Below are 24,240 nucleotides of genomic sequence, written 5' to 3' on the forward strand. Positions count from 1 at the left end.
CTCCGATGCGTGATGCTTCCTACATATATGTATACGGACACTTACTGGCCAGGATTTCGATCGGGACGTATGCTACTCGTACAGGATATGCTGTAGCCGGTACACTCTCGACATACTGTGCAAACCATGCAAACACGATGCCTCCATTGATGCTGTCCTGGCAGACACATACCTTTCGTTTCTTCCCACTCTTCTGTAGGCTCTACAGCATCTATTTACAAATAATATCATTACACTTTGTATTAGAAAACAGTTCAACATTGACGTATATACAATTACCTTCTTCAGTTGCTAAAATCTCGTCCTCTACTGTCCCCATATCCATAGCGACCACTGTAGTGTTTTTATTAATAGTATGAACTGTCGTGAAACCTCTACCGCATTGTCCTTTATTGTTAATTCCAAATGTGTACAGATGGCCTTTGTTAGTCAATGCCGCAGCATGAGCTTTTCCTAAAGAAACATGCACGACACATACGTCTCTGAGATCAGTGACTATTCCGGATACTGGATCACTATGTAAAGTATCTTTGCCAAACATCAGTAAAGATCCCTCCTTTGTAACTAACGCGGTTGATCCATTATTACATGCGGCATCTACAATAAACTGTCCTTCTACTTTTGCTATCTTTTTTGGTTTAACTGGCTTAGGTTGCCGACGAACTTTACCTGAAATATAAAATACATTTAGAAATATTCTATAACACGCGACCATTTAGTTCAAGCAATTTCACCGCAACAAGTTCATAAACTTTATTGTCGAACCTCTATTTAAACTACTTACTGCTATCACCGTCTTCTCCGCGTCTAGCCGTACCCGCAAACAAAACTGAACCATCTTCCAGGATCATGACAACATGCTGGCCATCATGTCCGGCTGCAAAATTTATAAGTCTCGGTCCTTTGACAAGAGTAAGTTCTACCCATCTATTAGGCCTTGTGTTGCTTTTCATGCCAAGACTGGTTCCTTTCCCAGTATATAATACCTTTGAGGTATAAAATAAATATCAAATCATCTTATTTCTCAATGAAATTTGTTTACATGCTTCATTAGTACTTACTTTGCCAGATATAGTTTTTAGTAAACCAAACTCCTTCCCTGCTGTAATTGTAGCAATTTCATCATCGCAACCTGGATTTAATGTATGAACCACCTGTTCTTCGTCGAAAGCAGCATAACCGAAAACGTCTACACATTTCCTTGCCAGCTTTAATGGCAATTCCGTCGCAACCGTTACTGGATTACTTAGCATGTTTATTGTTCTAACTACGAAACCATCCTATCAAAATAAGTAAAATTAAATTTCTATTTCATATAGTCAGATTATATATATCGACGATGCCAACTACTGTAAATCACTAACGTCTTTTCCAGCTGTTATCATTCCCACACATTCACCGTCAGAGAACATAACAGAAGATGACCAATCACGACCCTCTAAAACAGCAATTCCTGTCACTACCAATGTTTCTGCATCAATAATTAATAATTCAGTCTGTTTTCTGGGCGTGCATTTAAAGTACAGAGTATTCTGAAAAATAAATACAATATTAGAAATGTAAAATACCGGTATGATCTCGCACACACACAGCTCAAAACAATATAATAGTATATTCTAATATTTCTAATGAATTTACTTTTTCAAATTACACCTCTTCAATTTTCCAGTTTATGATAATATGTGTACTATGTTTTCAAGTGGAAAAAAAATACGATATTACAATTGACAATAGTTGACATATACACACAATGTTGATATTCAGTTTCAGTAATCATACATTTCGATACTGTAACGATTTCGATATTATATCGGTTTCAGTGCAGCCTTATTAGCGCAATATCAGTGTGAAAATTATACCGGTTTAAGTCTCTGATTAGAAGTACGTTCCTTCATATAATCGAAGGATGAACTTACGTTTGCGTAACCAAGCCAACCCGTTTCAGTTGGATGAAAATCTTTCCTCTGAAGATACAGATGACCCCATATGGTTCCACCATGACCACTGCCAATTTTTAATAATCCTCTACTTGTATGCAAATACAGGTACTTTCCGTCACTGACGAAGCTTCTTCCATTCAATACTATATTATTTATTTCATTTGGTAACTTAAGCATAGAAGTATAAATCTTAGAACATTTAGGAACTCCATATGTAATCCAGTCTGGTCGTGCGAGTTTCCCTAGTAAAACAGCTTGTACACTTCTTTGTAAGGACGTTAATACACATGGCATCTGCAATGTACACATTATAGTCAGGAATATTAGAGTTACATATCAAAATAAGTCATTATTAGACTGCGGATTTTTATGCAAAATAAAATTTCTCTAAGTCGATTGCAAGAAATAGAAGCTAGATAACAATGTATTGCATCTTTCAATAATCTTGAAAAGTCAAAAATAATGTAACAATATTCTTAAATTCGTCTAATGTATTTACAATTTTGTTTTTCACTTATTCATTTTTACTATAAACTCATAAAAACCACAGTCTAGTCATTATTAATTGAAAAAAGATGTACTTGGATATTTTGGACTGCTAATGCTCTAGGACACATGAGTAAAGCAGCTATTGCTGCCAATAGACGACCAGTATCACCTCTAACAACCACAAGACTTAATAAACAGGCACAAGCAACTGCCGTCAAATGACTACCATCATTGGCAGCAGCTGATTCAGGGCCATGCGAAGTGGCAAGATCTAATAATAAATCAAAAAGGGGATCTGTAAAAGAAAAAGGCAAGTTTGTAATATAAGACACTGTTAAAAGATATGTATATAGCAATTATAATCATGGATGCTTACCAATAACATCATCTGGTTCAGATTTGAGGCCTTCAGGAAGTTGTCCTTGCAATATATCCAATAAAGCAGATAATGCTTTCGTACATAAAAGAGGTTCGATTGTTCTACTCTCTCGCATTAATGTGAAAACACTTCTTAAACCAATACCTACAATCTTCAGATAAATGGGTTAAACTGAGACTTCTTCCTTTATATTCACTGTGTACTATCAGTATTACCTTTGGTAAGTTTTGTATAGTTGATATCCTATCTTCGTCATCACTTTCTGTATCGATAGTCTCGCTAAGCTCCGGTGGTGTTGGAAAATTGCAATTTAACGCCCTATAAACTTCACTTGTTGTCCTAGCATGTCTTTCCAAAATAGCACTTCTAACACTAGCAAACACAGCGAATGCAGAAGCATTGCAAGATAGTTCAATTTCCGGTGGGTGATTATAATTCAAATCTCCGCTTAGATCAATCTAAAAATATTGAGGATATAGTTTGAAACGTATATAAACAAATAAAACAATCAAAGATACCTTTTTTTTGTCTCTTTTCCTTATAGATTTGCTCTTTTTACATTTTCTCCATTCTTCCTTTTGTCTGAAAATCAAAATACATAATCTAATAAATAATATAGTTACAATATGACAAACAAATATTATCAAAAGTGTTATTCAACTTATCGAACAAATTTAAAACTATTGCAAATGTTAGTACGATAAAAATATAATATTCTTGTATTTATAAATAAATATATTATTTTACTCCTATTAGCATCTGAATGAAATATTTACAATCAAACATTTTTATTCATCTTTATACTTGACAGCCCTAAAAGATTTGAAATATTTAATAAACACTGTAAGGACAGTGGTTGTTCTATTTACGTCAGTACTGTCAAACTGACAGCCCTGTGGCATAGATTAATTACAATAAACAAACTAAGCATTATAGGTTACTTTAAAAACTTAGGACGCCTAGCAAGTGTTTGTGGAATTTTACGATGCTGATCAACGTATTGTATAATAAAGAGTAAAAGAAATATGATTTTTTCTTATCATAATCATTGAGTTTGATAAATGACAAGTGATGTCACCGCCGAAAGCATCAAGTAAACAAAGCATTTTGGGAGGTTATACGGGTTTTGCACCTTTGTGCTTCGGCGATGCTTTTGAAGAGATCATAAAAGCATTTCGCAAAGTTCTCCGGCTCGGGCAGCAACCTTTCGTGGTCCCCAGACACCATGATGTACACAAAATTTTAACGTACGAATCACCAATTCATTTTCGTAATACTATTGATCGTTGACATTCTCCTGCCTTCCCCATGTGATTCCATCGCACGGGTTAGAAAAAGGGCCATTCCACGAATTCTATCGAGGTATTTATTTGTTTGACCTGCGATTTCAAATTTAGAGGCAACATACAGCGTAACAACGTATTAGTTTTACAACATTCGAAAACATCGAAAGATCCGCCTCCGATGTATGTTAAGAAATTTGTCTTGAAAGTACACCGGCGGTCAAAATAGTTATGCACCCCACTTCGACGTTTCAAACACACTAGCCGAAACAAGAGTTCTTTCTTATGCCATAATATTCGATGGCCGATTCGCAGCGCCCTTATTCAGATGTGAAATGGGGTTGTTAAGAGAATTTCTGATACACCAACGCATTCCTCTATTATTCATAGAGAATAATAATTCTATTATTTTCATAGAAAATTGACAATTTGTAAGATATTTTCTTAGCACCCTGGAGATCTTTTTAAACCTTGATTGATGTCAACGTCGGCACGACGTTTGAATTCGTTTGTGAGTCACATTGTATACCTGCAGTTGATAAGTTATATTTTACCATTATCTGGTAAAGATACATCGACATTTTCCAAAAACTGGTCAAACCGAATTGGACTAAAAGTTTTGCAAATTACTTTATTTTGGCGATTTGGAAAAAAATATTTTCTTATTTTAATGTCATTTCTTATCATATCGACACAACGTAGTATATGGGTGACTTTGGTCATTGTGATTTCTGTCATCTGAAGGGTGTTTTATATTTTACCACCGACGAGATATAAGGACAGACTTAGATCAGTACAGACATTGCATCTCGTGGGTTTTTCTGTGGAGCTCTAAGAGCCCTTGTAATATTTCGGTGTCACGCCCCATGTTACCGATAGTTCACGGATTTAGGCGTACATAATATTCTACAGGGTGTTCGAATACATATTAGAAGAAAGTGAAGAATAAAAAATTGCAATTTCGACTTCGTTAGTTAGTTATTAATAATTAAAAATCCGCCTAAAATGCCACAACGCAACCAACAAAAGTGTACGTTGCGTACGTCATAGAGGCGCGCGACAGTCACGTATCAAGTGACAAATACATGCATACTATACCTTGGTTCTCATTTGGGGCCCCAGCGAGGTGAAAATGTTTTACAAATTAATCGTTGGACGACATTGTGAACCTACCTACTCGTTAAAATCCACAAGGGCATTTCTAATATCCGCCCTATGGAATTATCGAGTAGAAGGGGTAAATGCCCTTTCATTTTTTTTCTTTTAAACTCAAATATTTGAAATTGTGACATGCGGCGTTTTTCCTCACAACCACATATATAATCTCTGGCTATGGTAATCTCTGGTCTGTATACCTAAATAGGTACAACTAAACGACAAGCCAGACGGTCGAAAATTTTCGAAAACCCCGAAAATTGAGTTTTGTTTTAGGAGAATATGATTTCGAAGGTGGTGGCACGAAATTCAGTAGTGCAACTCAACGTCAAGCCAGACGCTCGAAAAATTTTCTAAAATTCAGTCGTACAACTCGACGACAAGTCAGAAGTTCGGGAAAAGATAGGTGATTCAATTAATATATGCGCAATTAAGTTTTTTACTATATTCTCTTTATTTATTCATTCTACATTCATACATAAAATGATTGTTCTGTACATGTACATAACTTATATTCTAAACTTTTCTAATAATAAAGTTGACTCTGTCAGTGAGACTCGGCACATCGTCAGATTTCTACTGCTATCGGTAATTTATGCCGCGACACCGAAATGGTACGGGGGATACTGTACTGTTCATAAGTCTGTGGCAAAATGCATTGCATGCAATATCTGTACGGTAAAATACATATGTAACAAAAATATAATATATTTTCTTTGTTATATAACAGTTCGTTTATATTTCTTTTCCAGATAGAAGAATTTTTATAGATAGAAGAGATCCAGATAGAAAAATTCAATTAAATATTGTATATTGCTAACATTGCTATATTATATAATTATGTTTATATACAGCTTTTGATTTATGGAAAAGATTAAGGAATAGGTGTTTCAAAAGTAATTTCAAAGTGTAATCCTACGTAATCTAATAATTCTGTCAAAAAAAAAGTGATAAAAGGTGAGTCTTTATAATAATTATCAATAAATAAATAAACGTTTGATTCAGATACATATTTTTGTAACTGCACATTTAATACTATTTACACTATTATAATGTTGTTCCAAACAATAATGTATACTCGTGAAAACAAAATGACTTCCACATAATGCATTCATATCCATTCTGTATTTATTTCTTTTTTAAGTATTTTAGTATCTTAATGATACTCTATTTAGATTCGCTACAAGCATGAACTTTTTTGAGCTATGATCGAACACTAGACTCAGTAAGGTATTTAGTCTATCTTTCCTGTAACGACTTTTACATGCGGATATACAATAACATTTACAGATACAACGTTTCTAAAACTAGGTAATGGTACATAGTACGCATAACATGTCAATCGCTTGTAGAAGGAAATCTTTTAATCTCGTGCGGTAACTGCGTTGCTAGCGGAAGTGTACTCCATATTTTGATCCCCCACGGTCTTTTGTGGTGTTTCGACGTTAGGGCTTTTATCCAAGTCGCTATCAGACGATGATGAGTCTTGAGGTATCTCGATACCATGAGTTAAAAGGTTGGTTATCCCCTCAACGTCCACCGTGCTGTCCTGCTCATGTATTTTCTTCAGGGCGTTTGAAACGATACAAAGATCACCCCTAAGTTCGCTGACCACAGCGGTGATCTTTTGAGCGTCAGTGAGAACCTCCACAGATTGCGTATAAGGATTGTACCGTAATCCGAACGAACGTTTTATTTGATTTGCGAACGTTCTGAAACAAACAATTATATGATTCTAGCGTTTTATTTACAGGCGTTGACTTAAAGAATCGTTTCCAGGATTGCAAGAGTGCGGGATGTGCCTTCTTATTTCTCGATGATGCAAAGAAGGGATTTAGGCGTAATTAGCATTATTCGGCAGCATATGGCCGTCGCAGCTTTATGCTTCCGAATAATGCAAATTACGCTGCATACCATGCAGTACCATTTATTAAAAACTAATCAATCTAATCAATTACTAAATATTTATGAGGTATTACACCAATTTCATATCCGTAAAATTTAAAAAAAATCATAGGGAATGGAAATATTCTAGGCCGGAAGAAATGTATAATTTTCGACTTAAAATGCTCCGAGTGCATAAGGTTAAGAGGTGGTTCTCCATGACAATACAAGACGCAAATGAGGAATTTCTAATCTTTATTTTCGTCTTAAACTGTCATGGAGAATCATCTCTTAAATTTTCTTCCACCAGTAGACAAAAAATCTTAATTAATTTTGTGAATACAACATTCAACGTTTATGGACATAATGGATATAACCATTTTATGGTGATCACGAGTAAATTATTTCTGTGAACCGATTGGAAAATGAAAGGGCATGACCCCTTTCTCTGTCTACGACGTACGCAACGTACTTAACTACATAACTAATAACTAAAAAATGAAGCTGAAATCGCAAATTTTTATAATCTTTATTTTCATCTTAATCCTGTCCTGGAGAAACACCCCTTAAATTGTCTCCCACCTGTAGTCGAACACCCTGTATATTTAAAAGAATATATACCGCATTTTCTCTTTCGCCTCTTCGAAGCTGTCCGTGTAATAATATTCGTTTTGGAAAGCTGTAATGATGCACTCGCTCTTGCAGGTGACTTCCGGGTCAAAACGGAACGTTTTCTCGGGTGCGGAAACCGCGTGCTTCAATTCCGCAACGGAAGATAGCAAGCCAGCCCCGTACACACGAAGTACGCCATCCTGTTTGCATAGTCCGAACTCCACCGTGAAGAAGTACAGCTGCGCAGAAACAATAGAAAGAAGCGGACAATGTATAGAATGCAGAAAGAGGCACGTTGCCCTCGTCTCGGTGCGAAATAAATTTTCGTGAAGTTTTAATGAAACGGAGAAACTGCCTCGAGCACGATGCACTCACCGTTGCCAATTTATTGATGTCGTCCTCTGTAGTACCAAGAGAAGCGAGTCCAAGTTCCTGGGAAAATTGAGCGAAACTTGGATTCGCTAGGAGTGGCATGTGTCCCAACAATTCGTGGCAACAATCTCTGTAAATGAGAGGAGAAAATTCGTTGAAGCAATCGATGACAATGGTGTTTGTAATGAATTGAAATCGAATCTACGACGAAACAATTCATATATACAGTGTTCAGTGTAATCAATAAATAGAGATCAGAAAATAAATGAAAATTATGAAATGACATTTTAGATCTACGGAGCGTTAAAAGAAACCATTTTACATTATTTTGTAAAACAAACTTAGGTTTTCAGCGATTTCTTATCACAATATGGTGTGTCAGCCATAATAATTTTGTTATTTATACATATACAGTAGGACCTCGATTAACCGGCGTGATCGCGGAAGACAGCCCGAATAAATTAAGGCCCGATGGATAATCGACAACTGAGAGAAATCATTAAAATGTTCTCATTACATTCCAAAATAAATTTTTTATTTTTGAAAATTTATTTCCCTTCATAATATAGTTATATTTAAACGCATATTTAGTTATAATCGGGATCTGGTTAGTCGAGGTCCTACTGTAGAAACTAAATGTTTGCAGAGAAGTGTGAGTGTAGGTCATCTAAAGGTCATATTTCCGTAAGATCACGGATAGATAATATGCATAATAAATACTGTGTAGGCTCCGATTTTTTTCACGTTCAACACATGTACAAACATGTAACATATAATAACTTGTTAAGAATTTTCTCAACATAGGAATTGATAAAATAAATGATGTAAGTTACGATAATACTGAAATGTTAATTTTAATTTATTATTTATAATTTTTTAATTACGTCTTTCTTTGATATTTTTATTAAATAGTATACTTACGGTTCGGGTGTGTAAAATGGATCAGACGAGTGACGAATATATTGTGTACAGTGAAACACGCGGAAAGCAAGTCCTGCAAGAAAGTCCCTTGGAGAAAGGTAGCCAGCCACAGGTCGAAGTTGAAATCCAGTTGTTCCTTTATTCGTTGTTAATTTGGAATTTTTGAATAAATCAATTTCATGTAAGTAATGTTAGTAATCGCTAATTCGTTAACAGAACTTCTCACTTACGTTTTAGGAAAGTATTTACATCTTGTAGTTGTGGTATGTTATCCTCTCTGTCGTGAGAAATTTAATGTTAAAAATCGTAATTAATAAAATTGTGATGATCGATAATTTCAAAAATGTTGTTATACCTGTAGCCACAATATTTAACCAGCTTTGGCCAATTCTCCAGATATTCCTTGCACGCATGTTTTTGGTACAGATCGTGCAATTCGCGGAAGACAGTTCCCCTAAGGAATAAGTTAAAAATCATTGTAGTATATAGTGCTCGCAATAAGCAGTGCTTACATTTTTACGATCAGTGATCAATATAAAAGAAAAATTGATGTAAACGAGCACGTAATATTAACATATTTAGAATTGGTCACGTAAAATTACTTGTTATTCACATGTGTTTTGTAAACTTAAACATAAACGTGAATGCCAATATACATATAATAGGATAGAAGCTTCCCAATCCTTATTTCCATTGTCCATTATTTATGTTACGTGGATTCATGTTTACGTGTGATAAAGAATGAAATTTTTAAATATTATACATTAACGATGCTGCACACGATGCAGGGAGAAAAGAGTACTGTTATCCTGCAGTTATATTTGCATCGTACAATTGAGTATAGAACTTTATGGTTTAAAATTATACGCAAATAATGGTAATTGAATAGATTTGGATTACACGTCACGACAAAGATTAATATATTAAATCTATTTATCAACATTATTTTTATCGGATCAATATGCGGTGGATGTCTTCAGAAAAAGTTTAATAACTTTAATATTGCTTTGTTCGTAAATATACAATAATTGTATAACAAGTAGATGATGATACATCATATTTAAGTAATAAAATACTATTTGCATATAGAAGGTGTTCGACAACAACGCTCAAGGGTTCGCAAACGAGTGACCATTATTCTCCGTTCGCCGATTTACTGATTCTACAACATATTTTTAATGATATTCCACTGGCTATTACATTACGTCCGTGAAAAAATTATTCCACCGATAGGAAAAATGCAAAAAAGTTGTGCTGCGTTTCGTCCCAAGTCTGACAGGTGTGGACTCATCAGTAAGGCTTGTTGGTAACCTGCCTACAAGAGAACCCTACCTATACTTTGTTGGGTGCAGGGCGCTACCAGTAGATAGCGGCTGTTCATTCCCAATATTAAGCTAAGGGAACCCTAGTCTAAAAAACCCTGACCATATGCTACTCTATCCCAAATTCAAAGCAAAGCTAAAACCTAGGCTAAACAGACTTTGCCTTAGACGCTAGCGTACATACTGCTGTTCGGAACTAGTATATATACCAACGAAAGCGGAATGAGAACTAGCGAGAAAGCTAAGTACATGTCGCTGGTCATCTGGTGGCAAATTCTGAAGGTTTATACCTGCGTTGGGGCGCCAGCGAGTACATGACCTACGTATGTACATCTCTGTTGGTAGGGTTGCAACACTTTAGGCGGGTTTTTAACTTTGCTACCACGCGGACGACATATCTCGCCGAATCTCGCGACCCAATAGCGTTTCTACGATGTCACGGACGTAGTATAACGCAAGATTTGCACTAGAGCAAGTTGTGCAGCTACAACATTATGAAATCAAAAATGCATTCTAACACTTAAAAAATCGAAATGATGTTTATTTTGTGTGGAAAAATTTTTTTTCTCGAAATTTAATGTTTTATTTTTTATTATTACAAAGTCGACGATTGGCGCAGCCATTTTTAAAAGAATCACTTCATAGTATCTGTGTGAACATTGAATGAAAACTGATCACACACACACTTTAAATCAGAATAACTTTTTTATGAGTGGACCAAACGACTTCAATGTCTCTGTAGGGTTAGAAAAATTGGTTTAGTAAACGGCGTCTAATAAATATGTTGAAAAAATGCGTTTGGTCGGAATTGTGAAAAACAATAGTTAAAATTAATTTTTATCGTCGCTGTACTGTATAAGGAATAAAGAGTTCAATGCAACAAATTATAATTTCACAATACTAATTTTTGATTTGCTGGTTGATTTGTTTTTCCAAGTGCACTATCTGTAATATCATCTTGTTTGCCAACGCGTTTTGTAGATTATTCAGCGATAAATCGTTTATCCGCCCTCGCGTTGTACGCACCCGGTAGAAATGGGATTAGTATAGTCGCTTCAAGATCGCGAGGATAAATCGAATCAGGGCAATTAAGGAGCGCATTCAGCACGAGGCAGTCTTAGTTTGTTCACACGTCGCGAAGAAGGAAGAAGGAGAACAAACTCTCCATCTTGTATTGCCGAGATTCAGAGACGAAGTATCTAGAAAGTTACGGACGGGGGCGTATCGAACGAAATGATCGTTTCTTCGTTACAGATTGCCTTTACTCTCCTCGAGGCACGTGCAATGATTTCAATATAACGAGCGCAGGGCTTCATAAATACAATAATTCTGCAGTTCATCATTTTGTGAAATAACCGTAGAACAAATGTTTCTTACTTCTCAATAACTTTTAATTGATATAAGACGGATATCGCGAATGATGTTCAACAGATTGGTTCTCTTTTCTGATTAATTTTCACACTGGATTCGAACGCGTCTCATTACTTCTTACATGATTTTTTGAGTATGTTTTAATGATCTTCATGCTGCTTTTTAAGCACGTTTCATTTATTTTTACGTGGCTTTTGAGAGAGAAACACGTTTCTCATTGTTTACCACTAACCGTACGGAGCACAAACTGGTACAAGTTGTTTTATAAAAATTACAAGATTGACGATTAACTTCATCAATCGATTGAATCAATCGTTCATTTTTCAATGATTACCTTCTTAAATCGCGTATCAATCAATCTTGGTGACGATCTTAATTGATTAATGCCCAACTCTGATAGAACTAACATAAGAAATCCACCTACAGACGCAAGCACCAGCCAAGCCTAAACTGTATCTCATTTTGCCACTGTACCCACTGCCTTTAAAGCAACATTAAATAAATAAATAGAAAAAAGATATACACTACCGGCCAAAAGTTTGGAATTACTTGCTGATTTTTGTAAAAAACGAAGATATCGATAAATTTTGAAATGATTCATCGTTATAATATCAAATATTAACTAGTTGAATAATATTTCTTAACAGATTTCAGCATTTTCTTATGTCCCTTATATTAAGGGACATCTTTGCAACTTTTACAAGAAGCATGGAAAAATATCAAATTAGAAACATTCGAAAAACTAATTGCCAGGATGCCCTGAATATGTCAGACTGTTATTAAAAATAAAGGTAGTTTTTAAATGAAAGAGCAATTTGAAGAAAAATATGCATTCTTGGATAAGAAAAATAATACAAAATGTAAAACATACAGCTCGTAAGTTTTTTGACAAGTTACTCTTCCTTGGTTGTTCTAAAGGCATTCAGTTCTTCTTATAATCGCAAACTTTTGGCCGGTAGTGTAAGTGTATATGATGTTGTAAGTGTTATAGAAGCTAATACAAACCATGTTTTGATTTCCTCCGGCGTGTACTGAATACGAGGAATCGGCTGGCCGCTGAAACGAAACAATCAGATCAAAATCGTTTGGTAAAACGATCGCAGAATTCTTCTTTTTAGATTATTATACATTTGTCACGTACTATTTATAATTGTTCGCAATATCAGCGAAATGTTCACGTCGTTTGCGATACACCGGATCTTTGAAGCCCTGAAACACCAGGTTTGATTTACTTTAGGTGATTTCGGTTTAGTGGAAACAATTGATTATGATGAAAATGGATAACGTACAGGGTGATCCGCGTCTAACTCAGATCCGTACATGAGCACCTTTTGAGCTTGATCTAAATCCGATATTTTTCGTGGGAACCAAGGCATGTCTACTTCACTGAAATCTGTAATATATCAATTCATTGGTACTTTGGACAAATTAATTTTATGCATGGCGTTTCTTAAAATTATTGAGCATGGCATTTGGGAAACTTTTTCTTCATCTGTGACAATAGTTTTGTTATCGTATTTGATAAGAGGATATACTATACTGTATTCGAGAGAATGAAATCACTAATAGCGTCGTGGAAGGGGAAGATAGAGTGAGGACATAAGTAGACTGCGGATGTTTATGAAATTTGCAATTTTTGTATACAAGTTTTAAGTAAGTGAGACCGAATCAAATCTTATTTTCATTGACAATAGCATTCGTAGATCCAAAATAAATAAAAATAATACTAAATCCTGTCCAATTTGATACTCCAGCATTGTTTGAAAATTTTTACAAACCATAAGTGCATAAAGATCCGCATTCTAGACATAAGGCTTAATCTGGCGACTCTGAACAGCATTTTATTAGACGAACGAATTGTTGAACTACTTTCCCTACAATATCGTGTCAGACTCGTAATGAAGATAATGAAGATTCTGAACAGAGTCTAAATGTATGTTATTAATTTCCTTTAAACCGAGATGAAATTCTATTTTGGTTTTGTTAATGTATAGTTGGACTATAATGTATATTGGAGAACATGTAGGCGTACAATAGATATAAATTTTCTCCTTTCTTAGCAAATTACGAACTACAAGGACAGTTCTAATCACTGAAACCGTAAAATAAATCGTAAGGCAAGGGGTTAATAAAGATCACGTTGAATCGACCACTTACCGAAACTTGGAGCGGCGGAAAGTGATGGAGCGTGCGGAATATTTCCTATTTGCTCATACTGTGCCAAATTAATAGCGGCTACTTCGCGACTTAACATTCTGGTTAATTGCTCCATCCTCTTCGAATCGCACTCGACGTCGACAAGGATTTCGTATTCCGAGCCACGACGCGCAGATTTTCGGGACTCGATGTGTACAACGTTTACGCCTAGATCCTTCACGCAACACATGCAAAAACATTTCTTGTTTACAGTGTACATCGTTCATTGTTATCAGTGTACTCTGGATTTTATGCATCGGTGACAAACGTGAGTAGATGAACTTTAAAACAATGAAAACAGTTAACGAATTTAAGAATATCAATTTTCATCAGACACTCCTGTTTCATACGAATTTTATTTCGACCATTTTTATTTTGTACGAGTATTCAGGAGAAACATTGCAATTACATTTTTGAATTGTATTATCAATTTTCAGGATTTCTTTCTTGAACATCGGAAACAAACTGTATGAATTTTTCGAACTTAATCATACTTATTTTCACATTTAATTTAAAGAATACTGAATATCGTTCATCATTAGATTTTTAAGATTGTTGTACAATTTATTTACTGTTTATTTCCACACATTTCTAGCCAATAAAAATTTGATCATACGTTTCTTCGTATATTACTATTAATCGGTTAATGTTATCAAAATATTGAGAACCGAGGTGATTACAATAAACGGCATGCATTATATTTTTGAATGATCAGAAGGATATGTATCTGAACATAAAACTCTACTATGAAAGTTATATCTGGTACTTTTAATGTCACTAGCAAAGCGTTTAAATAGTTCAATTGCAAAGTTTGAATGAATTGATTTGCTGTACTCTTTCCTTTTCGTTTTGGTGGATGCAAACTTTTCGGTAATATTTCCTACAATGTTAACTATAATGGAATCATACCTGGAAGACTTGGAGAGCTCGTGCCAATCCACCAATCTGATTTTTCAAGGAAAAAATAACCGAAGTCCTACTGTCGTTATTTGGTCTGCGTTCGACCATGGGGATCTGAATGAATGAAAGAACATACCTTATAGTACGTTCATGTTTCGGGACATATTCATCAAAATGAAATATAATGCAAATAATGTTTAACAAAAAATACATTCAAACTGATATTACGTATAATGTCTCTTCTAAATGATATGCTTGATCAAACATAAATTACTTATGTAAATAAATGTAAAATTAAATTCCATTTTTTTGAATTTTGTTCTTTCTTTTCGAAGAGATCAATAGCGAAGAGACAAGAACCTGAATCGGAAACAACAATTGACCATTAAATACTGTTGATATTTCGGAATTATGCAACACTGCTTACTTTGATAAACAGTTAGGGAGCTAGGTTTGTGACTTTCTAAATATTATTTTACAAATCATAGCCAATAAAAAGAATTAAACCACTTTTGGTTTGTTTTCCATGAAGATGTTGTACCTAATGTTAGTAGTTTTATATTTGAGTACCTATTCCATATTTGGTATTATTTATTTCTTTTTACTAGTTTAATGTTGAAAGTTTAATATTATATTACAAATCATAGCCAATTAGTTTTATATTTGAGTACCTATTCCATATTTGAAACTATTTATTTCTTTTTACTAGTTCAATGTTAAAAGTTTAATATTATTTTACAAATTATAGCCAATTTTTTTCCATATTTATTCCTTTTTGCTAGTTTAATGTTGAAAGTTCAATATCGAAAATTGTTGATAAAACTACCTCAACTATAAAAGTTCCTATTTCTATTACCGTTTATGAATTTTGCTAGCTTAATATCAAAACTTGTTCATGTGTTAGAATTAAATAAAACAGCTCTGAAATTGCACAAATAAAACTTTCCATGTTTTTCGTGATCAATTCCGCAAGAATGGAAAAATGATTTCCAAAATGTTACTCCCTATTTGGCTATATTCCTCTAATACTAAACTTTACGAACAGTCTCGTCTCTCGCGTAGGGTGCTCATTCCTTCCAGGGCGAGCCGAACAAATGAATCGCACAGAGACAAACGCAATAAACAATGATAACTGAAACCGGAATTCTACACTGTCCTCTTCGGAGGCAACGTACGTCGCTCGGTTTGTGAATGGGACTGCCTTCCTTGATGGCCCAGTGTTCGCCTCTTCTGTACAGCCACACCCCGAGGAGTCCTTTGCCGGATCCACTCATGATGAATTCTCTCTTCGAACGAGCGTGTTCGATTGTTCACAACTTCGAAATTTTACGAACCGCCTCGAAGACTCGAAGATTTCTGGAGAACTTTAGAACGATCGGAAGGTGCGATAACTCGACGGAAAAATAAAATCAGTCTGGAGTCCGAGAGTTGAATGAATCACCCTGTTGAATGTCCACGAGCAACAGTGTCCCGGTACCAGCGTCTTCGGCTCTTCTTAAGACCTCGGTCCCCCCCGCGTACGCGTCTTCCTCGGTGATGATCCCCACGCGATTGGTCGACGCAAGGTAGTACCACCATTCCCCATTGGTCGGATAGAACTTTTCATGGGGTTGAAGCCGAGTGTTGGCTCACCCCATTTAACCGTAATTGTGCCGGTTCCAGAATGTATTCGTTGTGACGTCACTGGAGCCCGCGGGATGTGGGTGGCGCAAGAGCCGATGAATGGCAGAAGAGATTGCAAGGTCTTCCCGAAGAAAACCTTTTTTTCTTCCACCCTTCGTTGCAGCCTCTTCCACTTTACCACAGCCCTGGTCGACGGTGTCTTTCTTCCATCTAGTCAGTATAGGTTTCTGGGACAAGTGAAATTAGTCGGCCATGGCGAAGACACGGATTCGTTTGATGATTCAGCGATTCCCCGCGATTCCACGTGCACGTACTCGTTTCATCGTCGATCTTCAGACTACTCAGAAAGCTTTCCGTAATTTTTTTTTCAAACTAAACCAGATAACTTAGGCTTCTTTAAGAACTTGGATTTTTGTTTTAACACTAAACCTACCGAGCACTAAAAGCGAATATCTTAGCTTTACAAAAATTACAAGGCACTATTCATTTAGATTCTGTGCAATTTTTATTACAATATGTGCCTCAGTACAAAAATCTATCGAATCAATTTCATGTAACCATCTTCGTAGTGTCAATAATTGTGAAATGAAAAATATGAAACCGGTCATTTGACCGGCAGTGGTAGGTTTAGTGTTAAGGGGACATTACACTTTCCCGGGTCGGAAAATGCGACTTTTTAGAAAGTATCAAATTCCAATAATATTCTCTGAAAATTTCAGAGGAAAATTCGAAATACTTTCGAAGTTATAGAGGGTTATAGCAGGCATAGCTGATTGAACGTAAGTAGATTTTATACATATGTGAAAGTTCGTTTGTCAAAACTTTAAAACTTTAAACGCGTTTTTCTCAGAACAACGTTTTGTAATCGTCGTGCAAGATAACTTAAAAACTATTTAACCGATCGGTCTGAAATTTTAATATGTTCTTCCACACAACAATATCCCCGGTATAGACTAGAATAAATAAGATTGGTTAATTTTTTCCTTAATTTTTAACGTTTCTTATTACGAAGAGAATGCTATTTTTGAAATCACCAGCTTTGGAGGTCCACCATTTTGTGAATTTTTGCTCGAACAAAAAAATCGTGGTCTATACTGGGGCCATAGTCATACTTTTTCTAAGGATAATTTTTTTTCAAACGTACCAGTGAGCCGGAATTGTGCACGCCAGCAGATCGAAATTTCTAAAATGACTTCCACGAGGCTGCAGAAAAACCCTATAAAAAATCATTTACAAAATTATATAAAAATATTGTCTTGTATTTGAAGACTTAAGATATATGTCAAAAAAAATTACGCACTCAACAAATGTTTTTTCATTACTTTATCAGTCCCATTAAAGTTATTAAAATTTTCGACCGAGAAAGTGTAATGTTCCCTTAAGTTCTTGAAAAAACAGCAGTTATTTGGTCCATCTCTAACTTCTTGTGTAGCGTCTAATTATTATCAATTATTGTTAACACTGTTATTCTATATATATGATAGTATTCCTTAAATTATCGAATTTGATGAAGCACATATTGGGTCATATTATAACTTCATCAACATTATCATGTACTGTATGCTCTATTTATTGTGTATATTTATCGTGAACCAATAATAAAATTACCGTTTACCACAAACCATGGGTAGTATATCTTCAATCATATTTTGCATGTCACGTTTTCATTTATACAAAATTTAAAAACATCTCTCGATCAATTATTGCATTCACAAATATGTCCAAGAATTAATTAGAATTACTTTATAAGGATAATCTAATATACCTGCTATTATTGCAAAGAAACATTCTATTATTACGTAATGCCTTTTCGTATATTCGTATGTACTTAAAGTACCATTATTTAACATGTCCGCTACCAAAACGAACGGGTGAAATAGAAAATTGTAGAGAAAATATATACATATATCTTCGTGTAACTTCTGTTCCTTAAAATCAACATAGACAGTTTTTATTTTGCATAAATGCAACGTATTCTCCAATAAGGTATGAAAAGAAATATTTCAGAATATTGTGTTATGTGGTACAGGTGTAAAATTAATTTTATATTCCTTAAAAAGCGCAAAATAATGATTGTCATGTATATACGATGTTAGTTAGCGTGTTTTACAAGTAAACTGTATGTTGTATAATAAAATGAAACAACGGTAGCGTGGGCGTAAAACATGTCTGAAGTCGACGAAGCTGGTGTCGACCGGAAGTGCGGTTCTTCCCCGAAGAATTGAATTTTTTTCAATGAGAGACAATCGTGGCCGGCTTGTATTTATTTTCCTAGAACAAAGGGAACGGTTCATAAAAGCTCGAACCGTCGAGAACGGTTCTCTCCGCTCCTTGGCAAAGCAGATGCAGCACATTACCAGTGTCCATCACTTACCACTATCAGCTACCATCCAGTGGTTCTACCCTCGCTAAATTATACCAGGCGTTCCCGTGGCATTAGGAGAATTGAGAGTATCGTTCGATCTGCGTAGAGGATACTTCGTTTATCGCGTCCGCCACTCACGAAATCGTTTTTGACAGTGAACGCACACGTTTCCTTATGGGAGTGCTTGTTGCAATTACATCTCATATAAATTAACGAATGACTGGATTCGGTCAGCCGGAATACAGGCTGATGGAGAAAGGTCCGATACTTATTGGCCTTGTTTCCCTGTAAAATAAATTTTTGTTATTTATTATTAGACTGCGGATGTTTATGCAATTTTCAATTTTTGTAGACGAATGTTAAGGAAGCGGAATAAAAAAGAATCTTACTTTCCGTGATTGATTTAAAGTCTGTCATACTTTATATGCTAGCTATGAATATTTTGCTAAGCCATAATTGCATAAAGATCCGCAGTCTATTTATGTATAATAAATTTTTATATCCAATATTACTGAACTAAGTTCAAGGTTTTAAACACAAAGTTGTAAACACAACAATCATCGTCACGTCCACAGACACGTGAAACGTCACAATCACAGTCACGTAACAATCACAGTCACGTCACAATCACAGTAATGTCACAATCACAGTCACGTCATGTCACAATCACAGCCACGTCCACAGACACGTGACACGTCACAATCACAGTCCCGTCAATGAAGTGTACGTATTCAATGTGTTGCGAAGACAACCAGTTACGATATGGAACAATAATAAATAGACTGCGGGTTTTAATTTAAAACAGTATAAACATTAAAAGAATTTAAAGATGCTGTGTTACATTTTCTTTTCAACCTACTAAATATATTAAGAAATTAAATTTTTACCTTGTTTTAATCATGTATAGTATCTTATATAGGAATTTTATTAGCAAAACATGCTGGAAATACTTGTGTTGTAAGTAAAGGAGCAGGTACATCACTTTGATTTCACATTTTGGGAATATCAGACACCGTAAAATACATAAAGTGGACCAATGAGAGACTCACTGTTTGTTTAAAGGCCAGTGTTTAGTCTTACGAACGTAGAAGTTACTCGTTAAAGCGAATTCTTTTTTTTGTTATAAGTTGTTTCTTCATTCAACAGTAATACTGTTAAAGTATAATATTAATTTAACGTGGTACTACGATAGAAAGCTTCCCGACCCGTATTTCCAGACCAATTGCCTCACATTCAGTAAGATCATCCACAAAACCTTGATATCTGCTTCGTCGGGTTGTTCCTTTGAACTGGGAACTGGACGTTTCTAATTTGCTGTATTGTACTTTATCGAAAGTCAAGGGAAGATACAATAAAAGCGTTTATAGTTAATGATTCGTTACAAGTTCGACAGTTATTGTACATCTCGTGTGAAGAAGTAACTTTATTCCGTATATATTATTTATCATAAATTGATTAACACAGAAAAATGTAAAATCTCAAAAATTGAATAACCATACATTTATACATTTTTGGTATCAAAGTACGTAATAATGTACAAAATTAATTAATAATATTTCTGTTCTTGAATTCTTTTTCTATTTTAAAGTAATGCAATTACTTTGCCAGGTCTCTTTTGCTATAATTGGGGGCTCATTTGCACGATTATAACGCAGATTTAATTTCATTAATGTATGCCAAATAATTGGAATGATAAATCGATTTATGCATGTAGAACAAATATAACAAAACATATTTAAATTGAAACATTTCAATACATTTCCTTCGAATATCAGACAGCATAAATCAGCATTTCGTTAAATGTCTTTTTAATCCTTATGTGAATAACCAAAATTTTCTTTGATATTCAATAATGTTCCATTTTATAGTCAAGAATATACAAATCTACAATAATTTTGCAATTTATCAACGATAGCATTAAAGAAGTTTGTAATTGTATTTAAGTTTAACTTAATTTATAAGTTATTGAGAGTAGGGTTAAAAGAATTTCGATGATTTATACTTGGTTCTCGATTTCACCGATACAGATCGTCTACTTCAAACGATTTCATCGATTAGCAAAAATAGTGAAGGAACTCTAAGTAAGAACAAGACGATGGGTATTCGCTGTTTGCTGACAGTAAGATCCTCTTGGTGTTCGCTCTCAGCACGAATGATACGGTTTGATTGAAACAAAGGAGTTGAATGCCATAGGGATCGCAGAGAATCGCGGGAAAAATGTGGGTACACACCGAATGAACTTTTCAATTACGAACACTTTAAAAGGCGCAACAAAAGACAAGTAAAATTGGAATATCGAAAATTTGAATATACTCAACGTAAATATTGGGTTGGCAAGAAATTAATTTCGGTATTTTAAGATGAAATGAAACCTAATTTTGTTATTCAATATGTAGCTGTCGTAGCTTTATGAAAATAGCCAATAACTTGATTAAGCTACCAGAAAGATGGCAAAAGAACATGAAACAAAATGGAAAATATATATATTTGATCGATTAAAGTTCATTGCTTAAAGAAATTTTTATTTCATCTTAAAATACCGAAATAGAATAGAATACAGTTTATACCAATATGGGGATGTGATAGTACGACGAAACGAAAGAATTATTCGATTGATTAAGAAGAAAATGAAAAGAGTTTCTCAAAGACGATAGCGAACTCGAAAAACGAATTATTATTATTATTATATTTATTATAAACGGACCGCAGTCCTTTTACACAAATATTTACAATACAAAAAATAGAATTAACGTAAATTAACTAAGAAGGGACATGCACAAAAATTGTTGGATTTGTTGGAATTGTTGGAATTGTTGGAAGAAAAAATCAATACTATTATACAATGTTGTGTTAGAGTTTGCAACAATGCGATTTGTTCGTTAATTCGTCATCCTCAGTTAGATGGATATACAGGGTGTCCCACTTAACTAGAGTATCTTGCACTATTTTGTTCGAACGGACAAAAACTGTGATAGGATAAAAATTTTTATCATGGTCATATTTCTTGAGATTTCGAAGATCACCGGAGTTTTTTAACGGAACTATCGCGTCACCTTGAGTACAAAGAATTCACAAACACTAGGCAATTAATGGAAATAATAAAAGAACTCTGATAGAAATTCTCGTAAAAAACTCCGATGACCTTCGAAATCTCGAAAAATATGACCTTGAGAAAAATTTTAATCCTATTTGTCCCTCCGAACAAAATAATGTTTTGCCTCTGACATTTTTCAAAACTAGAGTGGAATTAAAATTCTATCTGCACCCGCCCCTTTATAGTTTACATAACACGAATGCTACGTTTCTTAAGATGAAATTGGTGAATGTTGTCAGAAAGTGGAATTTGAAAATTATGGAAAAACGCTACTGGCGTGTTTACGCGTTAATTTAAGTTTACTGACCTAATTCAGAATTTATTCAGAAGAAATGTAAGACGTATTATTGGACTGTGTCTCAAACGGTGTCGCCCGAAACTTTTGATGCAGCCAACTTCCATAACTCGATTAACCGACATTAATTACTCTCCCTCCGTCGACTACATCCACTCTCTCTCTGGTTAAACAGTCTATTCTCGTTAACAAGTTCCTTATGTCGTGAAATACATTTTCGCAATGAATGATAAGCTGTTATTATGTTGTTAACGTATCCTACAGTATGTGTAGAATATAGAAATTTATTATATTGTGTATCAGTTATTGATAGTCTGCAAGCTTCGTGTCTCTGTACAAATGCTTCTAAAAATATTTCAATTGTATCTGTCTGATCCATTCAATAAACTCGAACGTTTCCATTTGCTGTTATTACGTTTACCATAAAACGACCATGACATCTCTTGGGAGATATTACTATACACAAAACACGTGTAGCTAGAACGCGTGTGTTCTGATATTTACTGTTATGCTAATAAGTAGACTGCGGATCTTTATGCAAAGTAAACATTTTCGAAATTCATTGTACGGAACAGAAGTTAAATACAAATGTATTCCGTCTTTCAATAATTCTAATCAATCGAAAATAATCCATCAGTATTTTTTAAATTTATATTGTGTCTTCATAGTTTTGTATTTCATCATAAACGCACAAAATCCGCAGTCTACGGAATTAGTTTATAATATTTAAATGATCAGAGAGAGAAGTCTACTGTAATAAAAATACATTTAAGAAACATCTACAAGTGATCGCCGAAAAGTCTTTGTCCTCTTTCATGAATAATGCTTATATTTTATCAGATTTTCTGGATATACTTGCGTTTCCTTAATTTTTTATGTATACTATGTGCATAATTTTCTCAGTTTATCTTCAAAAATTAATTTTTCCCATAGTAGTTGCTTAAACCGAACGTCAGAAAAATTTGTACGCTCTAAAAGAATTCAAGAAGTAATCACTGTGATAAGTTTGAACTCTTCAGTTTATATAATAACATGTTAAATAAATTATGCAATGTTAACACTAGTTAATATTACTGATATTAAAAAGTATATATTAAAGTATGATATATACTTTAAAGTATATACATATATACTTTGTAATAATAATAAGATTGTATTCATTCAGCCATCTCATGATCTTATCATAATGAATTGGCTGCAATAATGAAGAAGCTTGTTCGAAAGTTTCGCACAAAAAAATTATATATATTCAATAATTATAAAGAAGAGGCTCAGAAACAAGTAATTTCGACTAATCCGACAGATCGAGTGTCGAACGTTTCAACATTCGTAGGAACATTGTTCGAAGAGACTGGAGCGCCAGTGTATTGGCAAGCATCTCCTAGCATCTCCTAGCATCTGTCTGAAGAGTCTGGTCGTCCGCAGGGTTAATCATCCCCTGCAGAGCCATCTCGGTTCTGTCTCTTTCCGACAAGTCGGAGGGTCTGTATTTCGGTCGGGCAGTGTGTTGCAGGTGCGGATGCAGCTCCGGCTCCGGGTCGCGGTTGAAATATTAAATCGTGGGACGAGAGACTGCAGTCGGCTGGAGCGCTCGTTTCGGGTTTCGGCCTCGGTTTGGCCGGCTCGGCTGGTTTCCACCGTTCGATTCCGCTGGCGGCGTTTCGCACGTACGAAAAGATCGCGGAGCGCACGCGGGGGTGTGCGCCCTGTTTCACCACGCAGGAATCAATAGGGCGTCGCGGTGCCGAAGCGCTCGTCTGGGTTAGGTCGTCCCCGAACGTCAGCGACATCTTTCACCGTAGGTTTCCTGGGGGTCGACGAGCAGCTCTCCTCGAGGCCGTCACGGCCGTCTTCAGGACCGACCGTTCGACACCGCGGCCCTTTTCTTCCCGATACGAACTCGATCTGATTCGGAATGGCCGACACCGAGTTCGAGGAGTTCTGCCACTACTTCGAGAGGCTGCCCCAACACCTGAAAGCGCCTCTCTCCAATTACACGTGAGTAGAGTACAGACCTTTTTCCTGATACGGGCAAACCT

General features: G+C 35.2%; 3 protein-coding genes across 21 annotated transcripts in view; 1 reads left to right on the top strand and 2 right to left on the bottom strand.

Moving 5' to 3' along the window:
- The window catches only part of Hiw (MYC binding protein highwire), a 525,671-nt gene extending 521,284 nt beyond the window's left edge, over window positions 1-4,387 (bottom strand). For 13 of the 15 annotated variants that reach the window (XM_076431216.1, XM_076431223.1, XM_076431222.1 and 10 more), the window contains exons 1-11: window positions 3,941-4,387; window positions 3,327-3,390; window positions 3,024-3,266; window positions 2,806-2,959; window positions 2,522-2,724; window positions 1,917-2,234; window positions 1,365-1,532; window positions 1,062-1,280; window positions 785-986; window positions 280-669; window positions 46-211 (exon numbers count right to left, since the gene is read on the bottom strand). In XM_076431216.1, the coding sequence (XP_076287331.1) occupies window positions 46-211; window positions 280-669; window positions 785-986; window positions 1,062-1,280; window positions 1,365-1,532; window positions 1,917-2,234; window positions 2,522-2,724; window positions 2,806-2,959; window positions 3,024-3,266; window positions 3,327-3,390; window positions 3,941-4,035 (2,222 nt within the window). In that variant the 5' untranslated portion in view covers window positions 4,036-4,387. The remainder of the gene's footprint in view (window positions 1-45; window positions 212-279; window positions 670-784; window positions 987-1,061; window positions 1,281-1,364; window positions 1,533-1,916; window positions 2,235-2,521; window positions 2,725-2,805; window positions 2,960-3,023; window positions 3,267-3,326; window positions 3,391-3,940) is intronic. The other 2 variants (XM_076431228.1, XM_076431225.1) reach the window with 1 other exon arrangement.
- A 1,313-nt stretch (window positions 4,388-5,700) lies between these two features.
- On the bottom strand, window positions 5,701-16,984 carry LOC143211924 (tryptophan 5-hydroxylase 1-like). The gene is made up of 12 exons (XM_076430061.1): window positions 16,000-16,984; window positions 14,834-14,938; window positions 13,886-14,099; window positions 13,018-13,121; window positions 12,870-12,937; window positions 12,734-12,784; window positions 9,391-9,489; window positions 9,266-9,312; window positions 9,036-9,171; window positions 8,118-8,244; window positions 7,752-7,981; window positions 5,701-6,958 (listed from the first exon to the last, which is right to left on the bottom strand). The coding sequence occupies exons 1-12, from the start codon at window positions 16,096-16,098 to the stop codon at window positions 6,610-6,612; spliced, it is 1,629 nt and encodes a 542-aa protein (XP_076286176.1). The 5' UTR covers window positions 16,099-16,984; the 3' UTR covers window positions 5,701-6,609.
- Window positions 16,985-23,734: 6,750 nt separating this feature from the next.
- Window positions 23,735-24,240, top strand: part of Aplip1 (JNK-interacting protein Aplip1) — a 29,270-nt gene continuing 28,764 nt past the window's right edge. For 3 of the 5 annotated variants that reach the window (XM_076429947.1, XM_076429949.1, XM_076429950.1), the window contains exon 1: window positions 23,736-24,199. In XM_076429947.1, the coding sequence (XP_076286062.1) occupies window positions 24,117-24,199 (83 nt within the window). In that variant the 5' untranslated portion in view covers window positions 23,736-24,116. Of the gene's footprint in view, window positions 24,200-24,240 lie in introns of all 5 variants that reach the window. The other 2 variants (XM_076429945.1, XM_076429948.1) reach the window with 1 other exon arrangement.

Source organism: Lasioglossum baleicum, chromosome 9 (assembly GCF_051020765.1).
Source record: "Lasioglossum baleicum chromosome 9, iyLasBale1, whole genome shotgun sequence".
Classification (NCBI taxonomy): Eukaryota; Metazoa; Arthropoda; class Insecta; order Hymenoptera; family Halictidae; genus Lasioglossum; species Lasioglossum baleicum.

Excerpts from the sequence above, each read along its gene's own strand:
- LOC143211924 (XM_076430061.1), bottom strand. The coding sequence starts at position 16,098 with ATGAGTGGATCCGGCAAAGGACTCCTCGGGGTGTGGCTGTACAGAAGA. Across the intron at positions 12,938-13,017 it reads AGTTAGACGCGGATCACCCT|GGCTTCAAAGATCCGGTGTA; the intron begins GTACGTTATCCA and ends CTGGTGTTTCAG. Across the intron at positions 9,313-9,390 it reads GTTAAATATTGTGGCTACAG|AGAGGATAACATACCACAAC; the intron begins GTATAACAACAT and ends TTCTCACGACAG.